At 52.7% G+C, this 27,113-nt stretch overlaps 2 protein-coding genes and 1 long non-coding RNA gene across 6 annotated transcripts in view; 2 read left to right on the forward strand and 1 right to left on the reverse strand.

Moving 5' to 3' along the window:
• Window positions 1-6,797, forward strand: part of SLC37A4 (solute carrier family 37 member 4) — a 69,491-nt gene extending 62,694 nt beyond the window's left edge. For 3 of the 4 annotated variants that reach the window (XM_066606057.1, XM_066606058.1, XM_066606056.1), the window contains exons 7-10: window positions 755-868; window positions 1,012-1,077; window positions 2,124-2,262; window positions 5,114-6,797. In XM_066606057.1, coding sequence (XP_066462154.1) covers window positions 755-868; window positions 1,012-1,077; window positions 2,124-2,262; window positions 5,114-5,280 — 486 coding nt within the window. In that variant the 3' untranslated portion in view covers window positions 5,281-6,797. The remainder of the gene's footprint in view (window positions 1-754; window positions 869-1,011; window positions 1,078-2,123; window positions 2,263-5,113) is intronic. The other variant, XM_066606059.1, reaches the window with a different exon arrangement.
• A 111-nt stretch (window positions 6,798-6,908) lies between these two features.
• Window positions 6,909-13,999, forward strand: LOC136631745 (uncharacterized). Its single transcript, XR_010793084.1, has 2 exons — window positions 6,909-12,067; window positions 12,100-13,999. It is a non-coding gene; the product is annotated as an uncharacterized lncRNA (long non-coding RNA).
• Window positions 14,000-20,266: 6,267 nt separating this feature from the next.
• TRAPPC4 (trafficking protein particle complex subunit 4) lies at window positions 20,267-27,070 on the reverse strand. The gene is made up of 5 exons (XM_066606061.1): window positions 26,841-27,070; window positions 24,541-24,715; window positions 23,941-24,044; window positions 22,628-22,754; window positions 20,267-21,432 (listed from the first exon to the last, which is right to left on the reverse strand). The coding sequence occupies exons 1-5, from the start codon at window positions 27,013-27,015 to the stop codon at window positions 21,354-21,356; spliced, it is 660 nt and encodes a 219-aa protein (XP_066462158.1). The 5' UTR covers window positions 27,016-27,070; the 3' UTR covers window positions 20,267-21,353.
• Between the last annotated feature and the right edge of the window lie 43 nt (window positions 27,071-27,113).

Below are 27,113 nucleotides of genomic sequence, written 5' to 3' on the forward strand. Positions count from 1 at the left end.
TCAACCAAATTTAAAGTGTACCTGAGTTTAACAAGTTTTCTAGAATACACCTGGTCCCCCCCTACCCTCATTTGCTGCTGTTTGCACCCTGTTTCATGTCTGTTAGTCTTCCCTCATTTTTTGTTGCCCTGTTGCTTGTAATCCACTTTCATGCAGGTAGGCCTAGCATTCTGCCAGTGGTTCATTGTCCTGCACTTCCTTGCCCTTACTTCCCTTGCTGCATTGCACAGTCTGTGGTCCAATTAACAGGGGGCAGTATCTGAATGCCCACACCTCTGCTCGTCCAGGATGATTCAAGTATTCTGGCCAAATCATGAGTAAACCCAATATAATGTGTGTACACACCCACCCAGGAGAGGCAGAGATTGTGGAGATTGTTATCACTGTCTGCAGATCTGTCAGTCTGCAGCCTCTGAGTAAGCAGGAGCTGCCTGTAAAGATAGTAACTAACGTCTCCAAGTCCTTGTTACTACAGAAGCTCTGTGCCTTACAGACAGTGGATTGGAGAAGCTGGGAGGGAGCCCCCTAGTGGCAGCCACTTCAGACGTGATTCATAGCGGTAAAGCAACATTTTTAATGCAAGTATATTACGGAAATGATGAGACTAACAAGCTGGTAGATAGCAGAAGTTACTGCCCCTTTAAATCGCCATAGAAACCTCTGCTGATTTACATCCTAGTGAACATTTGGGGATGTTTTTTCTCTTTTTCCCTTCTTGTATTAAGCCGTTTCTCTCCTCTGTGGTCGCTGTTAGGTCGGTCTGAGGAACTACGGCAACCCTCGCCACGGTCTGCTTCTGACTATGATGGCTGGCATGGTAGTGTCTTTGTTTCTGTTCCGTGTTACAGTCACTCCAGGATCACCAAAGGTAACAAAACTTGTGCAAGAAGTTTACACCTTTCTGCTGGGGTCAGACCCGGCCGTCACAACTACCGCAGCGCATTGCTGCTCCTTCCCTCCTCTTTATACTTATGTTTTCTCTTTTCTTCTTTGCTCTTCACTTTCTCTCAGGTTGATGGGATCTTGTCTCTCGCTCTCCAGCCTCTCGCTGAGATGTCCAATCTGAACGAGCAAGAGGTTTCTGTCTGTCTTACAATGTCTGTCAGTTCCTTCCATCTGACCAGAAGTTGTAGGTTGCCTCTTCTCTGCTGGGATGGAGGTTTGGCCTGCAGGCAGCACTGCATATTAGATGATGCCTATTCCAGGGCCCAGGGGGATTCTGCCTGTGTTGTTCTTGGACTCTGCATTGTGCACTCAGCATTAGGCCTCATGTCCGCGGGCGGGTCGGACTCCGTGGGTGGAAGCCTGCAGCGGAATCCTACCCTGCCCGCGGCAAGAGGACATTACTTACCCTTCTGGATCCTCTGCATCGCTGCGTCATTCTTCACCTCTGTGGAGAGCGTGCGCGGTGGAGATCTTTATTTTTAAATCTCCTGCCTTCCCGCGGGATCCGCTGCACGTCTGCAGTGACAGCCATGGCTGTGCCGCGGATCGGACGGCTTCCATTACTTCAAATGAAGCCGTCTTAGCGGGATCCGTGGCAAAATAGAGCGTGCTGTGATGTGTTTTCCGGACCAGAAGGTTCACAAAACAAATCTGCATGCCTTAATTAAGCTGCGGACGCCCGTGTCTTTCTATGGGCAGCTTGAACTACGGATCATCTGCGCGGTTCCGCACTTCAAACCCGCCGGTGGACGTGAGGCCTTAGAGTGTCACTCGGGGTGTTCCTTCTGTTTAATGACTGACAAATCATTCAGAATGTTCAAAAAGTCTAATAAAAAAAAGTAAAGGGCTCCTCTGGGCAAATATGACTGATGAGGTCCGCTCAGGATAGGCCATTAACCACTGATCGGCTGGGGTCCAGGCCACATCGCACGGGTTGGATCCGACCCGAGTAGTGACTGCAGGCGCAGCTCTGATTGATCTTAATGAGACCCCAGTCTGCAATTACCAGCGCCAGCCACTACACCGGGGTCAGAGGTCACTGCTTCCGGTCCAACCCCTGATAGCAGGCAGCTGATCGGCGGGGTCACTGGCCACAATATGTCATCGCCGTTCCATTGTTTATTCCCTTATTCCTCATGTATAACCGCACAATTAATTCTCTGTTTTTCCTGCGGCAGGTTTGGATCCTGATCCTAGGAGCCGTCTTTGGTTTTTCTTCGTACGGTCCGATAGCTCTGTTTGGAGTTATTGCTAATGAAAGTGCCCCTTCCAACTTCTGCGGAACCTCCCATGCCATCGTGGCGCTGTCAGCGAATAGTAAGTGCAATTTGTTAACACTTCACTTTGGAGTGTAGGCCACATTCACACTTGCACCGCGGCTCCTATTCGTTGTTTGGCTCCATCCTGTGGCGGATCTGAGCCGCCGGACGGAAACCATTCACTATAATGCGGTCAGTCCGGCTCCCAGAATGCAGCTGGAAGCTTCCCGGATGAAATAAAGCAGCCGGCCGTTGTCTGCCGCATCCGTGCCGGAGCCTCTGGATGACAAGCTGCCTTATCCTCCTCTGGAGTCATCCAGAGGATGGAGGCCGGGGGGCTGGGATGACCCCCTCCAGAGGATGGAGGCCGGGGTCCGGGATGACCCCCTCCAGAGGATGGAGGCCGGGGTCCGGGATGACCCCCTCCAGAGGATGGAGGCCGGGGTCCGGGATGACCCCCTCCAGAGGATGGAGGCCGGGGGCCGGGATGACCCCCTCCAGAGGATGGAGGCCGGGGGCCGGGATGACCCCCTCCAGAGGATGGAGGCCGGGGGCCAGGATGACCCCCTCCAGAGGATGGAGGCCGGGGGCCAGGATGACCCCCTCCAGAGGATGGAGGCCGGGGGCCAGGATGACCCCCTCCAGAGGATGGAGGCCGGGGGCCAGGATGACCCCCTCCAGAAGATGGAGGCCGGGGGCCAGGATGACACCCTCCAGAGGATGGAGGCCGGGGGCCAGGATGACCCCCTCCAGAGGATGGAGGCCGGGGGCCAGGATGACCCCCTCCAGAGGATGGAGACTGGGGGGGCCAGGATGACCCCTTCCAGAGGATGGAGGCCGGGGGCCGGGATGACGCCCTCCAGAGGATGGAGACTGGGGGGGCCAGGATGACCCCCTCCAGAGGATGGAGACTGGGGGGGCCAGGATGACCCCCTCCAGAGGATGGAGGTCGGGGGCCAAGATGACGCCCTCCAGAGGATGGAGGTCGGGGGCTGGGATGACCCCCTCCTGGGGGCCGGGATGACCCCCTCCGCTCACTATTGATGATCTTTCCCTTGTAAAAGCACAGGAAGGATCATCGCTGGGACGACTTTTGGGCATCTGCGTCCGCCAGGAGGCCCTTATTTAAGTTTTCACACATCATTGACCCGCCACATCAAGAGGCTCAAGCTGCAGTCACAACTCTGTGCTTTCCCAGCATTCCTTGCTACTTCCGTTTCAGCACAGAGCTTGCTCTGGTGATTTGCATTCTTTGTCCTGGCCACAAGGGGGCGGTCTGGGGGGAACACACTAAAATGAAATCTGCTCAGTGTTGTATAAAAACAGGAAAGTTACCCGATTCCCGTGGAGCTCTGACCATTCGGACCCCTTCCCATCACGGGGAGACGTTACTGGCTGTAACTTGGGATCGGTCAGTAATCGGCTGCTCATCAAGTGCAGGGGGCGCCACTGGGGCATCGGGTGAAGTCCGGAGGACTATTGTTCTAGTGTTTCCATACAGCGCTGTGCAGACTTCTGTTTCTCGTAGCTAAAGGGGTTTTGGGGGAGAAAACTAAAGAAAATGAAATCTGCTTAGAGAACATAGTCATACTCCCCCGCTGCATCGATGACCTCCCATCACAGGGTCATGTGACCGCTGCAGCCAACCACTGGCTCATCCTCAGTTGCACACAAGTGGTAATTGGCTGCAGCGGTCACATGACCCTGTGATAGGAGGGATACGGTGACCAAACAATTCCACCTCCACATTGCAGTTGCTGACGGCCGTATGAGGGTTGGTTTTTAGGGATGAGTTGTTTTAATGGTCGCCCTCTGGGGTTCGTATAACGGGTTGTAGAACTTGGATTACGTTTTCTGGTTGGGGATAAGACAGCCGACACCATAGGGTTCACGTTGTCTGATTACTGCGGGTTTATAGAGAGTTTATTTTTATTTACTGCTTTTGCACACTTAAAGAAAAACCACTTGACTGCGTCGCCGCGTTCTGAGGCCCGGGACATTTGTATTGGTCCGGCAGTGGCGCTTGTTCAGCAGCATTTACATGGCCTCTCTGTGATGAGACCGCGGGGTGCCGAGCAGGAGTCGTGGCAGCCCTGGACCTTGTGAGGGGCATAGGGCTGCCACATATTCCTGTTTATTAAGATGCGCCTGCAGACCGCACACCGCTGCAGTATGTGATATAAGGCGTCGAACGAGACTAAAAAGATAAACCAAAAGTAAAAATAAGTGAAAGTTTTATTGTAAAAATAAAGGATATTAATTATATTATTTAGTTCCCGTATTTATAATCTCGCCGCGTCCGTCAGGGGCCGATCTAGTAACCCCGTCTCCATGAAGAAATGTAATAAAAAGCGATCACAAAGTAGTATGTACTCCAAGATGTACCAATAGCAACCACAGGGCGATCAGCGAAGAACGAGCCCGCGCCAACGCCGGCGACAGAAAGATGGTGGATTAGAAGACGGCGACAGAAAATACATTGTTGTAAACCTGTTCTTTAAGAATAAATCCATTTGGGATCGCTGTAATCGCACCGACCCACAGGATAAACTTATTTTTGTTGCAGTGAGTGCGCCGTAAAAAACGTAGTCTCCCAAAGATGGCGGCATTGGGTTTATTTTCCATTGCACTCCACTTAGAAACTTGTTTTCTCAGTACAGTAAATAGAACTGTTGAAAAACACAACTCGTCCCGCAAAAACACCAACAACCCTCAGGCAGCGAGTAGGAGGATATATAAGGGTTACTTTTTGAAAGTGGGTAAATAAAAGAGCTGCGGCCTTAAGGGGTTAATTCCGTCCTATGGCGCTATTCTCCGCGAGCTTCATTGCTGCGCTTGGATGCTGCATTGACCTTCTCTAATGGCCGTTATACGTGGGGTGTCTCATGTTTTACCCTTTTTCCTTGCAGTTGGCGGGTTTCTGGCAGGACTCCCTTTCAGCTCAGTTGCTAAACATTATGGTTGGGACACGGCCTTCTGGGCGGCTGAGATGACCTGCTTAGCTGTTACCATCCTCTTCTTTCTGCTGCGGAACATCCAGACCAAGATGGGACGCTTGCCGAAGAAATCAGATTGAAACGGAGCTCAAGAATCCTTCCCCCAATACATGCAAGAATGTGAAAAGACCAATCAGGAGAGAGGGGGGGCGGATTCTGAGTTATGGCTCACTCTCGAGTACTGCAGAATTATTACTCAGTGCGCCAAGCAGGTAATCTGGCCTTTCCCCATTCAGACACAGACGTCTTCCACCCGCAGGGCGTCTCTTACGTCCTCCGACAGGAGAAACCTCACCTAACTGCCATGCCGAGATTACCTCCACAAAGAGGCGCCACTTCTATCTGATTGCATTGCTGAATGTGAAATCTTGAAGTCCATCTACCTTCCTGGGACTGACTGCCGATGGGCGGTCTGCTGCAGATCCCAACCGTTACATACCTTTCATTAGCTTCAACCTCTTATGGAGAATTAGGATCGTATTCATAAAATGTCTCCCATTGGGCTGAGAGATGATAGAAAATCCAGGAGGTCCGGAAAGTCTTCAGATCCTCTTTTTCTTTTACAAGTTATGTTGTGTCGTTGTGTCCCCCTCATTCTGCACTCAGGACCCCATAAAGACAGAGCGACAACAGAACCGGAGAAATGTTTGTAAATGTCTTAAAAATTAAAACCTCCCACCCTGCAGTGACATCAGTATTCACACCCTGCAGTGACATAAGTATTCACACCCTGCAGTGACATAAGTATTCACACCCTGCAGTGACATCAGTATTCACACCCTGCACTCAGTATTAGTCGGAGCCCCTCTGGCAGTTATTCCAGCCTCCAGTTTTCTTGGGGATGATGCCACAAGGTTTGCACTCCTGGATTTGGGAGTTTTTTTGCCCTCTGTCAGGTTGAATGGGGGCCGTCTGCGGACAACCATTGTCAGGTCTCTCCAGAGATGTCCCATTAGGTTCAGGGCTCTGGCCGGCCCCTCAAGGACATTCACAGAGTTGCCCCCACTCCTGTGTTGTCTTGGCTGGGGTCTTAGGGCCCTTGTCTTGTTGGAAGGTGACCCTTCTGCCCAGTCTGAGGTCCCTTGGGCTCTGGATCAGGTGGTCATGATCTCTGTACTTTGCTTCTTTCAGCTTTCCATCCACCCTGACTGCTCTCCCCTCCCCCACATGATGCTCCACCACCAGGCTTCACTGTAGCGATGGTATTGGGCAGGTGCTGAGCGGCACCTGGTTTCCTCCAAACAGAACACTTAGAGCACATGTGTCAAACACAAGGCCTGAGGGCCGAATCCGGCCCGCAGCGTGCCGACGCGGCTCACCACTGCAGCAATTACCAGCGGAGGTGCTGCAGCTCCCCGGTGGTAATCGCGCTGTTACCGCTGACCCCTGCGCACACTGACGTCAGTGTGCAGCCAGGCTCCTCCTCCCCTGAGTCCCTTGCTCATCAGTTCCGCAGGAGAGGACTCAGGGAGGAAGCGTGCCGGGCCACACACTGACGTCAGTGTGCATGCGGGCTCAGCGCGAGCAGAGGGGGAGTGGCGCTAACAGGAAGGAAGAGGTAAGTATATGGGTTGTGGGGGGCTGCTTATTACTGGGTGGGGGGCTGCTTATTACTAGGGAGGGGGTATTATTGGGTGGGGGACTGCTTATTACTGGGGGGGGCTGCTGCTTATTACTGGGGAGGGGCTGCTTATTATTATTACTGAGGGGGGGCTTTTAATTATAACGTTGCTATGGAGGTTAATATTACTAATTGGGCCACTGTGGGGTCGTTATTTTTACTGGGGCCTCTATCAGGGTCACTACTAGCGCTCGTTCATACGGGTGTAATTGTATTTCGGTCGCACAAATACGCTATCTATTTGCACGATCGAAAATCGCTTATGCCTGTATATTTGCGTACGTAAAAAGGAACACAGATGGGCCCTCTGAGATGGTGCGCAAATATGCAGCGAATACACCGGTTTCCTGCGCATTCACCACGTAATTGCGCGGCCCAGTCACTTCAGTGGCCTATTGGGGTGCGCAGTACATAACAATATAGGTCATGCTGTGTGACAATATACATCATGTGACTGAACTCACTGACATCAATGGCTTCTATTCACTGCATATTATGTGCGCAAATACGCTGGTGTGAACGGGCCCTTACTGTACTGTCTTAGGCCCCCTGCACATGGGCGGAAATTCCGCGGCGGTATTTCCCGCAGAATTTCCGCCCGTGGAAGCTGCCATAGGATTGCATTAGAAAACACAATCCTAGGCAGACGGCCGCGATTTGTCCGCGCGAAATCTTGCACGGAAAAAAAATTGCGGCATGTTCTATTTCTGTGCGAGGCAGCCGGCACATCACAGAGCCGGAGCCGCGGGGGCTGGTGAGAGCCGCGCTGGTTCCTGCAGAGGCTCGGGTCGGGTCCCACTGCGAGAATTCTCAGAGCGACCTGCAGCCTTACAATCGGCCCTTTGAAGGTCAACATAAGCCTGATGTGGCCCTCGGTGACAATGAGTTTGACACCCCTGACTTAGAGGCTAGAAAGTTCCATCTTGGTGCCAACAGAGCAGAGAATCTAGTTTCTCACAGTCTGAGGGTCCTGTAGGCTCTTTTTGGTAACTCCAGGGGGCTTCCATGTGTCTTACTGAGGAGCTTGTTTCTGGCCTCTCTGCCATAAATCCCAGATTGGTGGAGGCTGCAGGGATGGTTGACCTTTTGGAAGTTTCTCCCATTTACACACAGGAGTTTTTGAGCTCAGCCACAGTGACCGCTGGGTTCTTGGTCTCCTGTCTAACAAGACCCTTCTCCTTAGTTTGGGGGTTGGCAGCTCTAGGAAGAGTCCTGGATATTCTTCCATGTAAGTATTATGGGGGCCGCTGGGTTCTTGGTCTCCTCTCTTACAAGACCCTTCTCCCCTTAGTTTGGTGGGTCGGTGGCTCTAGGAAGAGTCTTGGTTGCTCTCCCATGTAAGTATTATGGGGGCCGCTGGGCTCTTGGGAACATTCAGGGCAGCAGAAATGTTTTTGTAGCTTCTCCAGATCTGCGCCTGCACACAATCCTGTCTCTGAGTTCTACAAGCAGTTCTGTCCTCATGGATTGGTTTTGGCTCTGATATACATTGTGAGCGGTGAGACTTTAAAAGACACCCCACCCCCCCTGTTATATGTCCAATCAGCTGAACATCCCACAAGTGACTCCTATCAGGGTGTAGAAACATCTCTGAGATGATCAAGAGAGATGGCAGCCCTGGAGCTACAAGTGTCACCAGAGGGGGGATACTGACGTCACTGCTAAATTGTAGTATTTCATTTAAAAGAAACGTACAAATATTTCTCGGGTTCTGTTGTCTCTTGGTCATTATGGGGTGCTGAGTGCAGAATGAGGGGGACACAAGATGTAAAGAAGTGAGCGGGTGTGAGGACTTCCCGGACACACTGTACATTGGCCGGCAGAGAGATGATAGACGGCTGCTGGCAAGAGCCAAGTAGGAGATCGCAGGTTCCTTCCAGCGCCGGCTCCCCCGCGTTTCCATCTTCGATGCAGAAAACTACATTGGGGTGAAAACCAGGACAGAAGCGGAGCGTTTAATTTGCGAGTCGGAGCGCTCTCTGGTTACGTAATTTTGGTCGCTGTCAATTTTTAACGCTGGACAGAAAAGTGTCACTCGCAGCTCTCCTATCCTGCGCAAAAGATGGCGGACAGAAACGTCTCCCATATTGCACTGCATTGGTCCCTCCCTTTTTGTATCGGAGCTGTCGCTGGACAGAAGAGCGCGGCGTGAAGGTTCAGCGCTCCTGCGGCTTTCATATAGTCCGCACTGCTTATAGGCTTCACATACATAAAGGTCATAGCGTCACCTTCAGACCTGCGCAAAAGAATGGAAATAGCGTAAAGCGGTGAGCTGCTTCTAACCTAAAACAACGTGCCTGATTTTATGGTTGGCGCTCCTACGGGATGGGAATGTGTGTATTTGCCTTGGGATGCTTAACTGTTTGCTGACCTATAAGATGAGTGCGGCTCGTTGGGGCTGGAGGTGAGGGCACTTGGAAGGAAACCTGCTCCGTACGCGGCAGCCGTGCCCAACTGTCGGACATCGGAGGTAGCGCCAACCGCGGCCATTTAACAGTTCAACTGTAGCATAGAGGCAGCTAGTCGGGCGGGGGCTGCTGCGCCTCCCCCTCTGGCACATCGGCCCGCTACATGATCACGAGCTGCTGATGGGTCGCCCCGGCTGCTGCTCAGGTTTGTCATGTAGTTTGGTCTATGAAGCCTGACGTAATCGGCTGCCAGTAAGAGTACAATATAGTGCAGTATAGAAGTATTGCTGTGTATTGTTCCTGCGATCAGATGATTACATGAAGACCCTTTGGGGGCTAAAACAAGTGAAAGACTTGGAGTAAAAAAAAATAAAACGTCCTAGTATATGCATAAGAAAATGAAAGCAAAAAAAGCCCCAAACGGCATTTAGTACCATTTAGTATCGTCCGTAAAAGTGCAAAGTAGTAAAATGTGGCATTATAAGCTGCACCGTGCGTGGAGCTTGAAGCAACGCCAGATTTGCCTTTTTTTTTCTTTTTAGTAGCCTGAATCGGGACGTGTTACCAGTAAACACTACAGCTTGCCTGCAAATACGAGCCCTCACGGGGGGAATAACGTTACGGCGCCGCGGGCCGCAAACGGCTTTATTTGGGAAAGGAAAAGTTTTTTCCATTTTATAAACGTAGTAAAATATTTCAGAAAAGAAAAACGGTATAAATTTGGAGCCGCTGTAATCGGGATGAATGAGGCGCGGCTGTCCTCGTGGCGGCGTGCACGCCGATATAACCAAAACCAAAAAACAACGGAAAAATTGCAGTTTTTCTTAAATTTTTCAGCCCAATTAAACACTTTTTGAAAGTTACATTTTCTGGTAGATTAAATTGAAAAACACAACTTGCCCCGTAAAACCGGACCGCGTCCATCCATGGCGCTGGGAAAAGGAGGTTAGACATCGATACACTAAGAGATTTGGCGACTTGTACTCCGCGCCGCGGTATTATTGACCCGGAGAACCAGCAGCCTTCTATGGGAAGCCGCAAAAAACCGTGCCGCAGGGAAGAACCGAATCACTAAGGAGACGATGCAAAGATCATGTAAACTGGTTGTAAATGATCATAAAGCCGAAACGGGAGCGCTGGCCGCCGTGGAGGAGGAGCCACCAGAACCCCTAATAAACACCCATAAAAAGCTGCGTGCAGATTGGCTGCGGCGCGGGGATGCATTACACGACTCTGGCGCTTTAAGATGCACATAAATGGAGATAAAGAACCCCCTGCGAGTTCTGTGGGAGTCCCCAGGGGCAGTTTGGGGGCCGCTGCTGAGATAATCACGTTAATGTGGTTTTCATCCATCGTGATTCTATAGGATGCGCAGATTTCACAACGCTCCATAGGGGCTGCGCATCAACAACCATGATTGTGTGAGAGGGAGCTCACGGTATTATTGTATCTTGTTACCACCGGAAGCTCGGGGTTTGACAGGGCTTGCATGGAGGAACACCCCAAGCTACTGATTGGTAGACATTTTTCAGGTTCTGGAAGATCCTACCAGGGTCGGTATTGATTATAGCGCACCCTAGAGGGTTAGGCTTGCAATATTTGTTGTAACTGCTTCCATGTTACAGCAGTAATATGGAAGCATTTAGAGTTTATAACCTAAGCCCAACTGCAATACTAATCCTTAACCCTCCAGGGCACGCTGCAACCAATACTGACGCTGTGCTCCCGCATGGTGTAGCACAGAGAATATTGTGCGGCAGGGCAGGTGGCCGGGAACACAGTTTTTCGCCCAGGTAACATACACCCCGACACCACTGTAGTACCCCGTGCTGTAGTGCTGAGATGCGGGCACTGACGGCTACTCTGCTCCTAAGCTGCCTCTCAGCAGTGGTGCCGCTGATACGTGCTGAAGTGAGAGGAGGCAGGGGAGTGGAGTAGCTGGCAGCGGACGCAACCGTTCTAACTGCAAAGCAAGGGAGAGTGCCGCCGGCGGCGGTGTTCATTCACCTCTAGGTCGCATGCAGTTCATTCACTGCTCGGCGATTGCAGGAAGGGATCAGTGTGAGGTGCGGAGCAGCGGGGTGTAGATCCCCACGTTGCTAGGATCTTCCTGGAACTAAAAAATGTCTACCAATCAGGAGCTAGGGGTGTGACAGGGGCGTTCCTTCATCCAAGCCCTGTCAAACCCCTAGCTGACGGTGGTGACAAGATACAATAGTACCGGAGCTCCCTGCTGTCAGCGGGACGGAGCACAGAATGTTTTTTTGCCATCAGGGGAGATTTAGGACACAAAGAGTCGGCATGTTGGATTGCGTTATGCCTGGCCCTATTCTCCAATAAGCCACGGCTGGAGTTGGTTGCTCTGCTGACACGGGTTTAGGGGAAGTGTGAAGGAATAGCAGTTTTCTTTTTTAAGTTCCACCGCTTGAAAGCGTTAAGGGTATTATCTGGAGACAGTGTGCAGCATCCAGCCACCTTGGAAGGATTGTATAAGGTGGCTGAGACATTCGCTACATTGTTGCGTCCGCTGCCAGCTACTTCACGGTTTCCCTGCCATTGACCCGTCTGTCACCGTGAAAACTAGAAGATTCAGCAGCACTAATCACAGTTCTCGTACAATATGGTGTGTCTCCAGCGTATCTCTGTCCAAGCCCAGGAAGCCTTTCTGACTGTATGCTGCCAGCTTAAACACAACATATGCATCCAACAGACTTCCCAGCTTCTCTTCTATGGCTTCCAGGCCTCGTGTGTGGAGAGCAGCAGGAGAAAAAGTACGGCTGGACTGAAGCCAACTGGAAACACACTGCAGCTGTGGGTGCTGGATGCTGCATGAGAGGGGCAGGAGAAGACAGACGGGGAGAGACGGGCAGGCAGACAGACGGGCGCTCTCCCCGGCTCACCTCACTGTGTATTGTCTACAGGGACTTCTAGATCCACCCCTCCTCCAGCAGAGATCGCTGCCGCTCCTGGCTGGGGGCCAGAGTGGCTGGATGACATTCCGGGATCTTCCAGATACACAGATCCACACCTTGTATTGCATTTGCCTATGTGACAGGCTCTCTAAGATGTTATCGGCTCGCTACACATCCATTTTTTTTTTAAAAAGGTGCCCAACATACTGTACAAATCTAACAGAAGCCATACCCGCCTCCCCCGCAGCGTCTGGGTCACATCCTGACCCCGGGTGCTATGAAAGCTACAACTAACCAGCGGCTGAAGTGAGCCAACGATTTGTTGCAGCAGTTATATGGCCCTGCTGTCGGTGACATCGCCAGCTCCCCGCACCCAGAAGCTGCGGGGGAGGGGAATATGGCCTGTATATTTGGGAAGCCTTTCAGGTAACCCCTATAGCTGTTGTTCTGCAGTAATGCCCACGTGCAGCGGTTTGCTTCTGCCCAGGATCATCCCCTTCCTTTAGGAGTTGTTGGATCGTTCATCTCTTCTATCGCTCAGTCTTTCATGTCAGCAACATCTGTGGAACAACCCCATTCCCTGGCGTCCGTTACATAATAGTGATTGTCTTCATGGCTTTAGGCTATGTTCGCACAGGTCGGGCTTGCTGCATCTGGACTCTGCATTAAATCAGTGTGGAAATTGACATGCGGGCGGAATTTAAATTCAATTTTAGCAGCAAATTTGCAGCGCCGATTCCACCTTTACAAAGACTCTGTGTGAACATAGGCTTACCGTCCTGTGTTATCATGACCTCACACTACGTCATCAGAGGCACAATGAGCGCGGGTAATGACAAACACTATTGTGATGTGACAACTGGAAGGCGTCCAAGAAGACAAAGTGTCTCTACTTCCAGGCAATATTCCAATACTATCACTAGTGTGATGTCACAATGGAACATAACAGGAATAAAGACACTTATGACATCACAGAGCAATGCATTTAACGAAAAATCCTAGATGTCACAAAGAAAAACAAAACCAGTCTTTGTAGTCCTCGGCGACCAATCACAGCCCAGCTTTTATTTTTTTAAACTGCTCTGATTGGTTGCTATGTACAATAAAGTTTTCATAACTCAGCCCACCAGTCTTTACACAATCATCAATGGGACTAGGAAGAAAGATACATCCTCTTGTGATGTCATGAAGGACGGTAACTCTTGTGACCTCACAATGGAGCTCCAGCTGGGAATAACGCCAAAGACGTGTGAAATCCCCACAACAGAAACGTGTCCCGCAATAAAACCTCACTTATGACATCATCATATTTAAAAACAATTCAATGAAGAAATACAAGCACTTGTGACATCACCACGACAGAACTTTACCAAGGAGTATGGAGACCAGGCCAAAGACTAGTGCTGCCTGTGTATTATGCACCGTGTGTAATACACCGACAGCCTCAGCTTTGCGCTCCCCTTCTGTTGTTGCTTGCAGAAGGCATGATAATTGTGAGCGTTGGTATTTAAGGTGGCACTTCTAGCTGGTTTACTGCAGGAATAAGCTCCAGAGGTTGCGCAACGGCCTGGGTTGGCACTAGAGGCCGAGTTCTACTGAAGTGAAGGGGCCTGCAGTACCAACCCAGGCCCCTGCGCAATGTACAGAGCTGTCTGCTTCCTGCAGCAACACAGAAGTGGGACAACCACTTTAGGGCTCCTGTCCACGGGCGTATGTGTAAAAAGCTGCCGGTCTTCCGGCAGCAGTTTACCAACTTGTATACATCGGCTCTGCCGGGAGAGAGCTAGCAGATACTGCATATGGCTGTGTGTGCACTGCACATGCCCACGTATCACACAAATATGTGCAGTGTAACTTTTTTTTTTTTTTTTAATTCCCCGCTGTGATTCAGGTGGGGTTAAATATGAAAATGCTGCCCGTATGGAATGTATTGTGTATGGACAGCGTATCATACACCGCCTAAACCAAGGTATAGGGCTCACACTGCGTCCGCAGAGAAATACAGCATGCTGCCATCTATTTCTCGTGCATATTGATACACAGTGTCCACACACCGGTGTGCATGGATCAACGAAAGGCCATTGATTCCATTCACCGCGTATCACACGTCTGTCCAACGCCTGTGTAATAGGAGGTGAAACCACGGTCATGGGCCCTTTAAGGAAAAACCCTGCCGCCATCCCAGCGATGCTACAAATCAGGTGCGTTAATTAGTGCTGGTAGAAAAGAACTAAGGAGCGGCTCACGCAGAAATGTCAGATGCCTGAAAAACTGTTTATAGTGCCAAGTCAGAGCCAACCCGACACGTTTCATGCCCCGACCGGGGGCTTCATCAGGATGATACAGCAGGGGGAAAACAAACCTATTGGAATAGCAAACAGACTGCTAAACCGAGCATCAAATAACATCCGTGCCACAAAAAGAACATTATTAGAGGGATTACGATACGTAAAAATGTACGCGCTAAAGCAGATCAAACTTAGCGATCCCTATGTGGGCGGATGGAGGGAGGGGAGGAACGGAGCCTCAATGTAGTTATATTGTGTATATTGCTGTCGCTTCTTTATGGTGATTTATGTTGACAATAATGCAACATTTCTTTTCACACCTTGAACAATCAGAATGGTTATCGTTCCCTTTTTTGCTTTCGGCAGAAAAGGGTTAAATAGTTAACCCCGCCCACTATTACATCTGAGCGCCTGGTTTGTCACAGTGCAGAGGGATCAGCCCTATTCTCATCTGCAGAAGGAAAGACTAGAAGCAATGGGATGAAACTGAAAGGGAGGAGACACAGATTAGATATGAGACAGTGAGGGGATCAATGAGTGGAACTGGTGGCCATGGGAGGTGGGGAGTTCTCCTTCAATGGAAGTCTTCAGAGGCCGACAGACATCTGTCTGGGATGATTTAGTGATTCTGCACTGAGCAGGGGGTCGGACTCAATGACCCCAGAGGACCCTTCCACCTCTACCAATCTATGATATGATTCTATGGTTTAGTGGTCTTTTTGCTATGTTTCCTCAATGCTGTATGACCTGATGAAGTGCCCGGTCTAAGCATGAAACCTTATCAGAGTCTGGCTGGTTTCTGTCAACATAAAAGCAGGTTTAAGGTCGTTGTACAGGGACTGATTATCCTCAGAACGCTCATTCGCCCAACAATCTCACAACTATCAGCCGACGAACAAACAAATGCTCGTACGTTGGCTGATTGCTTGCTGGTCGGTGGTACATTTTACCGTGTGTACAGCCGGCCTATGCGGACGATCTTATTAGTGATTGTTCACCCCCATCAGCGGATTCTTGACCCACGTATAGAAAGAAAACGAAAGCAGCGCCAATCAACATCCGTGACAATTGTTACTCGTAACATCGGGCTAAGAATTCATGTAACAGTAACCTTATTCACCATATCTGACATCCCAGTATACATCACTGGGACTAAATACCATCAGTAATATCCCTGGCAGAGAAAGCACTAGTGTGACATCATCATACTAGACCAACAACTATCATGTCATCACAAAGTAGCATCAAAGGAATCAAGACGAATGGCATGGTGACATCACAATAGAACACAACGGAATAATGTGTCCAATCATAAAAAAACAATACTTGGCCTATAAAGAAGGACAAAAAGAAAGGACACCATTGTAGGCATTTACTATAGGCCGCCTGGACAAGCAGCAGATATGGATGAAGTCTTTCTACATCACATGGCCAAGCTCTCAAAGAAGCCCAACATAGTGATCATGGGAGATTTTACCCATCCAGACATTTGTTGGGAATCTCTCAGGTAAAAGTAATGGATCCAACAGATTCTTATCCGCTCTTGCTGACAACTTTATCTTCCAGAAGGTAGAAGAGAAAACAAGGGGATCTGCTATCTCAGACCTAATTCTTACCAACAGGGAGGGAATAGTTGAGGAAGTAAGGGTGGCCGGGACCTTAGAAGGCAGTGATCATGATATCCTTGAATGCTGGATAACAAGGGGAGGAAGACTTGAGAAGACTCAGACCTCAAGGTTGGATTTCAGAAAGGCAGATTTTACTGAACTCAGAAAGAGGAAGAATCCAATGGCTGGATGTTCTTAAGGACAGAAATGTCCAAGACGTTTTGGAAATATTGTGCAATGAGATTCCCAAAGTACAATCGTTACCAATCTCTAAAAGAAGGAAGAACGGGAAGCATTTAAAGAGACCCGGATGGATGAACACAGAACTTGTACACATGTTAAAGAGGGAGAAAAATATGTTTATCAAATGGAAAAAGGGGGGAATATCTAAAGAAGAATATAATGGGGTCTGCAGAAACTGTAGGGCAAGAGTCAGAAAAGCTAAAGCTGATAATGAACTGAGGCTTGTAAGAGAGGCCAAAAGCATTAAAAAAGGATTTGAGGGGTCAAAAGCAAAAGAAAAAAGTCACAGATGCTATTGGATGCTTACAGGATGAAAATGGTGAATTGGTTAAGAATGATGTTGAGAAGGACGGACTTTTAAAATCCTATTTTCTCTCAGAAAATCTTATCTGTACCTGATCTTCCCTGTGCTATTGGGGGAATAAAAGAATGCAGACTATCTGTGAGCTGAGAGATGGTGAGGGAACACATGGCTAACTTATGTGAATTCAAGTCTCAAGGTCCAGATGAATTACATCCTAGGATACTAAAGGAAGCAGCGGAGGTAATTGCTGAACCACTCGCCATAATCTGTGACAATTCCTGGAGAACAGGAGAAGTCCCAGAAGACTGGAGAAGGGCAAATGTCCCTATCTTCAAAAAAGGGAAGAAGGTGGATCCAGGAAACTACAGGCCTGTGAGCCTGACCTCTATACCGAGAAAGATCTTTGAACACATTATTAACCAGCATGTATGCAAGTACTTGGATGAGAATGGAGTAATTAACCAGAGCCAGAATAGGTTTGTAACAAACAAGTCATGCCGGACAAATCTAATTTCCTTCTACGACAGAATCACCGACTGGGTTGATCAGGGAAATGCGGTGGATATAGTATATCTTGACCTTAGTAAAGCATTTCACAAAGTATCTCATACCAGACTTATTGAAAAAATGACCAAATCTGGGATTGACAAGGCAACTGTTAGGTGGATTCACAACTGGCTGAGTGATCGTACTCAAAGAGTTGTCATAAATGGCTGCACATCCCAGTGGAAGAATGTATCAAGTGGGGAACCACAAGGCTCTGTCCTGGGCCCAGTGTTGGTCAACATTTTTATAAATGATCTGGAGGAGGGAATTGTGGGAAACTGATCAAATTTACTGATGACACAAAGCTAGGAGGGATAGCTAACACTAGGGGAGAGAGAGAAAAAGGATTCAAAAAGATCTAGAAAAGCTTGAACAGTGGGCGGCGACTAACAGAATGGTATTTAACAAGGAGAAATGCAAAGTCCTACATCTGGGCAAGAAAAATGACATACAGAATGGGAGGAATTGGGCTAAGCAGCAGCACATGGGGAAAAGACTTGGGTATACTAATAGATCACAGACTGAACATGAGTCAACAATGTGATGCAGCATCAAAAACGGCAAACACAATTCTGGGATGTATTAAGAGAAGCATAGAGTCTAGATCACGCGAGGTCATTATCCCCCTCTACTCTTCCTTAGTCAGACCTCATCTGGAATACTGGGTCCAGTTCTGAGCACCCCACTTTATATAAGACATATACAAACTGGAACAAGTTCAGAGAAGAGTTACCAAGATGGTGAGCGGTCTGCAAATCATGTCCTATGAGAAACGGTTAGCAGAAAAGAAGGCTGAGAGGAGACTTAATAGCGGTCTACAACTATCTGAAGGGCTGTCACAGTGCAGAGGGATCAGCCCTATTCTCATCTGTACAAGGAAAGACTAGAAGCAATGGGATGAAACTAAGAGGGAGGAGACACAGATTAGATATTAGACAGTGAGGGGATCAATGAGTGGAACAGGTTACCACGGGAGGTGGGGAGTTCTGCTTCAGTAGAAGTGTTCAAAGGCCGGACAGACATCTGTCTGGGATGATTTAGTGATCCTGCACTGAGCAGGGGGTTGGACCCGATGAACCTGGAAGTCACTTCCAATTCTACCATTATATGATCCGCCCCCGCCCCTACCCCAGCGAGTGCCTGCTCAGTGAGCACCAAACTCCTTTCCATGATGCCAATGGCTCTGTGTTGCCAGTCGCTCATTTAGATCCAGGATTTGGGCTTCTAAATGTGCGACGTGCACGCATCTTGCGCAACAGTCTGCACCCTCGCTCGGCTGATCATGGACCGCATACATTGCACAAGTAGCACACTGGACGGCATTGCCAGGCATGGAGCTCATCCTACTGGGGATCTACAATTTACTTACAGAAGTAATGAAGATGGACTAGATCCCGCGCCTCAACATCCGATCGGGTTTTTTTTAACTCACCGCCCGCTCTCACTAAGTCACACAGACTCCGCCTGCTTGTGGGTTCTATTCTGTGTGTAGCCACTCTAACTGTTAGCCAGAATTAGTAGCTAAGCCCCTCTGTGTCCCTTTCTGAAGTTTAAACATGGTTCCTTTTTTTCCTCTCCCTTTAGGGCCCCAAACGCTGCAATCCTTCTGTCCTGCAGGACATCGTACTTCTTCTATTAGCCTAATAAAGCAAAACTTAAAAGCTTAAAAAAAGTTTTGCAGCCTCAGGCCCCGTCACACGAGCATACGCACAGAAACTCACATAAGCACAGCTCATTGGCGCCATGAACGGCGCTCTCATGTGTTTTTGCGCATATTACTGTACTTTCTGCGCTCATAGGGCCATTTCACAAGAGCGCGGCAAACACCCAGGCTGTGATTTAAGAGGCTTAGTTCTCACAGGCTTCAGTGGCCATAGATGCACCATGTGACCACTGCCTCTGGTGCTGCGGCGGCAGCAGGCGTGCAGCGCTGGACGGGGAGCAGCCGAGATCAGCGAGTATTCATGTTTTCTACATTTTAAGGCCTCAAAACCAAGAAAACCTCCTTAACATCAATCCATGCAGGCTGGGGGCCGTTCTGTCATGTCTGGTAACCCACGGCCCGGGCAGCCCTGCTAGCGCCCTGCAGGAGTACAGGAGCGTGGACACACAGGGACGAGTGTTTGGCATCGTTTGCCCGACCGTCGTCCTGTGTAAAAGGGCCTTAATTGGTTAAGCAGCCATGATCACAGCTCGGTCCAATCATGGATGCTGCTTGTAGAGAATAAGCTACTATGACTTACAGCGACGTGGATTCCCGCTACGGCCACCATACAGGCCTTCACCAGGAGCTTTTATCTTCTCAGGTCTGTAAATGATGAAGTGGCGTCTGAGATCCTTCTTCTCTCTAATCACTGCTGTCCTTCCTCCCCCCAACCCTACTTCATGAGGACTGGAGTTGGGAGACGCTGGTGTACAGGGATTCAGGAGTCTGCTGTATACCTGCGGGGTGTTAACCGTTTACATTTGGGGGGGGGGGGGGGGGGGTAGAAGCAGCGCCCTTTCCTGAAGAGGTTAACACCCCCACCATGTATTTAGGAGACCCTGATACACATTTGCTTGGTTTCATCCCGCCTGCAGCAGCTGCCAGCGGCCGCCGACAGCCGAGGAGCGGGGAAGTGTAAGGCAAACAAAACAGAAAACCGTGAACTGCGGCATTAAATATTGCGTAAAGCGATCGCCAAGTAGAAACAATCCACAAGATTCAAAAGGCCTTCAGGGAGGAAGCAACGGGCAGCGCACAGATAACGGGGCGGTCCAACCGCGGCAGACGGGCGCACATCCGTGCAGTCAGGCTCCTCCTCCCCCGGCGCCTCCATGACTTCTCCCTCCTAAAAGGAACCAGATTTCAGTTCAGAGAAGACATGATGGAACGGACCGGCGGCGCTCCATCTCAGAAGAGGCGTGTCAGCAGCCGTGTCAGGAGCGTTGGGAGGAGCGTGCCGCCGCCGGGGACGGGAGGCGAGCAGAGGGAGATTGTTGCATCTCACTCCAAACACATTTGATTTGGATACTCTTTGAACCTCGTATTGTGAACTTGCTATTGACACCCATGGGTCGGGTTTACGCCAGGCGGCACTCATGGCCGGTTCGGGGGTATTCGTGGCATCGTAGAGCTACAATTACACAAAGACTCGTTACCGTTAGCATTTTATTGGTGATGGCAGAACGTCACTTTATGAAGAGCCCAGAGTGGAAGTGAGAACAGATTGGCAGGAACGGCAGCGGAGCCGGAGAGCGCAGAACAGACGGGGCTAGGGGGGTTTGTAATATGTTTTATCAGCAGATTCTCTACTTAACCCCCCTCCCCCCCTTCAAAACCTCCGTGCAGAGCAGCAGGGGGCGCTCTGGCTGGGCCGCACTGCTCTCTATGGAGGAGCTGCAGACACCGCTGTTCCCAATGGAACACTTAATAAAATAGAACAACATTTATGGTTAACCCCTTTACTCCCCTGCACTGCTATTACAACTCACTGCTGTTCGCAGCAGCTCTGTACCTGGGGGTGTGCTGTGAAGGAGAAGCTGTTCTATGCTGCACATGGCGTCTTCCCTTCACAGTGCCCACTCCTCATCAGACCCGATGCATTGTCAGTGCTTTATGTCACAACCCGATGCACTGGGACCCTGACAATGCAATGGAGCGGTTACACTGAGGGGGAGAAGCCGTCTGCAGAGCATAGAACAGCTTCACATACACTGCTGGGGACAAAGCCGCCATTGGTGGGTTATAATAGTGCTGGGTGTAGCGGGGAGGTGGCAGAGCAGGGAAGTGTAGAAAAATAATACATAAGTCAACAGAACATTTACTTAATACATTGTTATAATAGAACCGGCTACTATGGAGGACGGTGCGGGCACGATGGCCGATTACACTAAGTATCTCTTACATGGCCTGGAAGGTGCAACCAAACTGCTACCACGTAACTGCATATAAAGTGGCAGCATAGGCAGCCATATTGTTTATAGAACGCAGAAGACCAAGCGTGAGGTTATTCCGGTGGCATCATGATGTAGCGCCCCTCTACACCCTACCTGCAGGCTCCTCCAGCGGCCCGTCACCTCCCTTCACATTAGCTTCATATCAAACCACCTGTATAAGTTAGCAATATTACACTATATACAAGTAAGGGCGTGCTGTGTGTAGTCCAGAGGGGCCGCAGATGTGCCGGCATTACATCCCCCGCAGGACCAGCCCTGCTCCTCATAAGGACACGGCGTTAGCAGCTAAGAACTTGGTCCAAAGGTTCCAGCTTTTTCTGCTACTTCCAAGGCGGACTTCAAGTTCTGGTCAAAGAGTTCACACCTAGAAGACAAGTGTAGAGACGGAGCGTCAGACACCAGCGAGAGAATTAGCCATACAACACTCTTTCCCTCCGACCCGCCCGATGCCGGGGGCTACTTCCAGGGGTGGCCTTCATGCTGCCGACTCACCAGGGAATTCCGTCTCTAAAAACCGCATGAAAATCTCATCCATCAGACAGATCTTTGGCGCGTATTCAGCCCCGTCAGTGTGCAAAACCCGAACATGGGGGGCATTCCTGCATAAAGAAGCGGCGGAGGGACGAGGATTTGGATGTGATTTTAGAGGTGTGAACGCCTCCTTACGGCCCCTCGGTGTGGATTTTATCGCAGGTTTAACCCTTTTAATATAAAGGGGTGACGTTTCTGCGGATTTGCACCAATAACGCCGCGTGTGAACATACCCTAAAGGGGCCACCAGGACTACACAGGTGACGGCCTGCCCTCATGACAGGTCAACAATAGTTGGTTAGGGGGCGGCGATCTTGGGATCCTCCAATCAGCTGTGGTGCTAGGAGGAGCGCTGCAGCTTCTTCTCAGACATTTGACGTCATGTTCATCGATCACATGGCCTGGGAGCAGCGCCGTCCCATTCAAGGGCACGGAGGGATAGAGACAGTCCGCAGGGCACCGGGGGCAATAGAGACAGTCCACAGGGCACCGGGGGCAATAGAGACAGTCCGCAGGGCACCGGGGGCAATAGAGACAGTCTACAGGGCATGGGGGGATAGAGCCAGTCTGCGTGCACTACTACCTCTAGCACCAATGTCACTTCAATCAGCTGATCGGCGCGGGTCACAAGCAGCGCATTCCCCATTCTGAGGAGAAGCTCATCAGTAGTTACTCCTGGAAATCCCCTTTAATGGAGTTGTGCCATGAAGTTACAGCCTATCCGCAGTATAGGGAATAACTTTCAGTTCAGTAAGGGTCGACCCCCGAGACCCCCACAGACCCCAACAACAGGGGCTCTGGTGCATCCGTGCCATTCATTTCAGCATGACCACTGGAGGCAGCAGAGTACAAGCGCTCCGCTAGTCTGACAGTCCCCATAAACGTGTGACCGCCGCTGCCCTGCCTGCAGAACACACTGGAGCCCCGTTCTTGGGATTGTTGGGGTCCCAGCGGTTGCTCCCTACACCATGGATATCCTGCGGGGTCACGGTCCATCACGGCGCAGCGGTGGCTGTTGTGCGCATTACCTGATTGGCATCTCTAAGGAGTAAAACGGGTTCTTGAGCGCGAAGTCGGAATAGAGTTCGTAAATCTTGCGTAGCAGCGAGTCTATACCGGCCTGCCGCGGGTCCGAGAGCACCATGAACTTTATACCTGCGGAGAGGGGACAGTGAAGGAGCGGTCAGGGTGCCGCGTGCGGCGGGCGCACACCTTGTAGGAGACCTCACTAGTCTGTATCTACGCTTTAAACCTCCGTGTTCAGACGCACATCCTAATATCGCCGTTCGCCGCGGTCGTGCTGACATTTGCATCGGACCTCTGGCGCACATCTGATACAAAGTAGTGCAGCTCTGATAGGTTGTCCAGGAAAATTCCGGGCGGCATGAGGGAAGCCCAATACACCCCACCGCCGGGCGCCATTAGTTTCCGTCATGTGACAGAGGCATAACAGAAAAACGGACGCCTCAACGCAGATATGACAAAACCTTCCAGGCGCCCGGATGAGGCCCCATAGGGAGAAAGAATAGAGCCAAGCAACTGCCTTCGGGCCCCCGGACCGCAGCGCCCTTCGGGCCCCCGGGTTGTGGGGTCACTGGCTTCATTGTTAGATAAGTTTGTGCCAGCAGATACGACATACTGGGGGACGCCCGCCTGCGCTGCTGCTTTATACGCCATTTGAAAGTAAACCGTGCGCAGTCATAAAAGGCGAGAAATGCAAAGAGGTGCGAGGGGGAGGGGCCAGGAAAATAGACTAAAGCCCCACAATGGTGAGCGCGCTGCCCCCCGCCCCCCGATTACCCACAAGAATTACATGAGTTGTGTAACACATTATATGGACTCCGGACCGCGTCCCACAGCCACACGGGCGAACACGTTAAGAGCTTACAGAGGGGGACATGACTTACTGGTTCCCCTGGCACGGGTGCTCGGCTATTGGGTGGCAGCCGGGTACTTACTCCAACACCGTGGACCAATAAAACCTTGGCTCTGTGGCGTTTAACCCTTTGCACGCCATAGCAGCATGTAAGAGGCTGACAAATGAAGTGGGGCTCCCTCACCCATCCGACCCCCATGATGTGATCGCGGGGGACCAATGGGTTGCTGCAGCGCCTGGAGGCTTCACTATAGCTACGGTGGCCTATGAGGCCCAGTCTCTGGCTGACTTCCTGGGCTCTCTAATACGCTGCAATACTGAAGTACCGCAGTGTATTAGAGGAATGATAAAGATGCGGATCATCAGCAACAAACATAAAAATTAAGAGCCCCCCCATAAAACAAAAACCACTGAAGGGGTTAAGCTAATATTCCCAGTATGACCCAGTCCATATCATCGGCTCACCAGTCAGTGTCTGGAAGCAGTGCAGCTTGAAGGTGTCCGTCTCCAGCATCTCAATGCCAGAACTGCCCGGCTCCGGGGAAAGCTGAGATCCGATGGCGAATAACCTGGAGACAGAAAGAGAGCGGACGTCGTGAGAGGCGCCTCAGTTACCCCTCCATATCATAGCGGGGGCTTCCTGCTGCAGACCCCGTTAGCAGGGGGGCGGCTCCAGGGCCGGAGGGGTTAATATGTATTCAGGAGCCTTCGTCTACAGCAGGAAGCAGCACCCCCATAGAGCTAACTGGGGGGCTGGCTTCAGGCAATGCAGCATGGGAAAACTGTATGCAAATTAGCTCTGCTGCAGAAGAAAGAACTCCCTCATACCAGCTGAACCAGAGACCCCCCAGAAGGAAGAGACCCCCGCGTGTGGACGGCCGCTTCAGGGGTCCCATCAGTACAGAGCAGGTTACTAGATGAGACGCCTCGGGGGTAGCGGCGCCCATGGAGGAGATCCAGCCGACAACCCCCCAAGGAGCCGTCTACAGGAGGGGGTCTCCCCGAGGGTCCGGCTGAATGATATTAAAGCACAGAAGACGCCGGCGCCACCCGCAGGTCACTCACGAGTGAAACATGGAGGCCAGCATCAGCTTCTCATTGGAGGTAAGTCGGGGCCGTCCGAAGCGGATGGAGAGGGGGTAGTTGGAGGGGTTCCCCAGGTGCTCCAAGACCTCCTTCCCCTCCGCTGTGTTTCTGCCATTCACATCTATTCCATTGATGGAGAGTACGGCGTGTCCCACTGCAAGGAGAAGAGACCGCCATGATGACCGCGACCGCCGGGGGCCGCAGCTGGGGGCCAAACATTACAATGGAATGGGTGGTCGGGTCTGGACGACTGATGAGCTCAGACTGACCACCAACAGGGTCCCACTGCCCACCCCGGCCAGCAGCCAGTCCACCTGACGGTCCACCCCAGCCACCAACCAGGACCACCACAGCGGTCAGCCGCCGCCGCTCCACCCCAGCCGCCAACCAGGACCACCACCCCAGCGACCAGCCGCCCTCCGCTCCACCCCAGCCGCCAACCAGGACCACCACCCCAGCGACCAGCCGCCCTCCGCTCCACCCCAGCCGCCAACCAGGACCACCACCCCAGCGACCAGCCGCCCTCCGCTCCACCCCAGCCACCAACCAGGACCACCACCCCAGCGACCAGCCGCTCCACCCCAGCCACCAACCAGGACCACCACCCCAGCGACCAGCCGCTCCACCCCAGCCGCCAACCACCAGCCGCCCGCCGCTCCACCCCAGCCACCAACTAGGACCACCACCCCAGCGACCAGCCGCTCCACCCCAGCCACCAACCACCAGCCGGCCGTTGCTCCACCCCAGCCACCAACCACCAGCCACCCGCCGCTCCACCCCAGCCGCCAACCACCAGCCGCCCGCCGCTCCACCCCAGCCGCCAACCACCAGCCGCCCGCCGCTCCACCCCAGCCGCCAACCACCAGCCGCTCCACCCCAACCGCCAACCACCAACCGCTCCACCCCAACCGCCAACCACCAGCCGCCCGTCGCTCCACCCCAGCCGCCAACCACCAGCCGCCCGCCGCTCCACCCCAGCCGCCAACCACCAGCCGCCCGCCGCTCCACCCCAGCCGCCAACCACCAGCCGCTCCACCCCCAGCCGCCAACCACCAGCCGCTCCACCCCAGCCGCCAACCACCAGCCGGCCGTTGCTCCACCCCAGCCGCCAACCACCAGCCGCCCGCCGCTCCACCCCAGCCGCCAACCACCAGCCGCCCGCCGCTCCACCCCAGCCGCCAACCACCAGCCGCCCGCCGCTCCACCCCAGCCGCCCGCCGCTCCACCCCAGCCGCCCGCCGCCAGCCGCCCGCCGCTCCACCCCAGCCGCCCGCCACTCCACCCCAGCCGCCAACCACCAGCCGCCCGCCGCTCCACCCCAGCCGCCAACCACCAGCCGCCCGCCGCTCCACCCCAGCCGCCAACCACCAGCCGCCCGCCGCTCCACCCCAGCCGCCAACCACCAGCCGCTCCACCCCAGCCGCCAACCACCAGCCGCCCGCCGCTCCACCCCAGCCGCCAGCCACCAGCCGCCCGCCGCTCCACCCCAGCCGCCAACCACCAGCCGCCCGCCGCTCCACCCCAGCCGCCAGCCGCCAACCACCAGCCGCCCGCCGCTCCACCCCAGCCGCCAGCCGCCAACCACCAGCCGCCCGCCGCTCCACCCCAGCCGCCAACCACCAGCCGCCCGCCGCTCCACCCCAGCCGCCAACCACCAGCCGCTCGCCGCTCCACCCCAGCCGCCAACCACCAGCCGCTCCACCCCAGCCGCCAACCACCAGCCGCTCGCCGCTCCACCCCAGCCGCCAACCACCAGCCGCTCGCCGCTCCACCCCAGCCGCCAACCACCAGCCGCTCGCCGCTCCACCCCAGCCGCCAACCACCAGCCGCTCGCCGCTCCACCCCAGCCGCCAACCACCAGCCGCTCGCCGCTCCACCCCAGCCGCCAACCACCAGCCGCTCCACCCCAGCCGCCAACCACCAGCCGCCCGCCGCTCCACCCCAGCCGCCAACCACCAGCCGCCCGCCGCTCCACCCCAGCCGCCAACCACCAGCCGCCCGCCGCTCCACCCCAGCCGCCAACCACCAACCACCAGCCGCTAACCACCAGCCGCCCGTCGCTCCACCCCAGCCGCCAACCACTAGCCGCCCACTGGTTCACCCCAGCGACCTGCCTCCCGCCGCTCCGGCTTCTGGCAGCTTTGCAGATATTGAACCAATTGCTTCAGCAACCAGTAGACGGCTCAGCCAATCACACTGCGGCTCTCATCCTCACACGGCAGGGACTACACTGTAAGCAGCAGCCTGATTGGTCTCTGTGAGGCTCCTCCCCCGCTCACCTCGGATGCCGTCCCTCTGCCCGAAGGCCACCAGCACCCGCTCGTCGTGCACCTTGAGGACCAGATCCAGCGGGAAGCTGAACGTCTTCTCGGTCTCGGCGCGCGGCGTCTGGTTGTCCAGCTGGTAGATGAGGCCGCCCGCCTTGTTCACCACATAAACACTGAAGATCGCCATCTTCCCGGAGGCTCTGGTCACCTGACCCGCGCTCACACGTCACTTCCGGCTGCGAAGGCTGACGGGAAATGTAGTCCTACTGGAGAATGACACCGCGG

Source organism: Eleutherodactylus coqui, chromosome 6, assembly GCF_035609145.1.
Source record: "Eleutherodactylus coqui strain aEleCoq1 chromosome 6, aEleCoq1.hap1, whole genome shotgun sequence".
NCBI classification, from domain to species: Eukaryota; Metazoa; Chordata; class Amphibia; order Anura; family Eleutherodactylidae; genus Eleutherodactylus; species Eleutherodactylus coqui.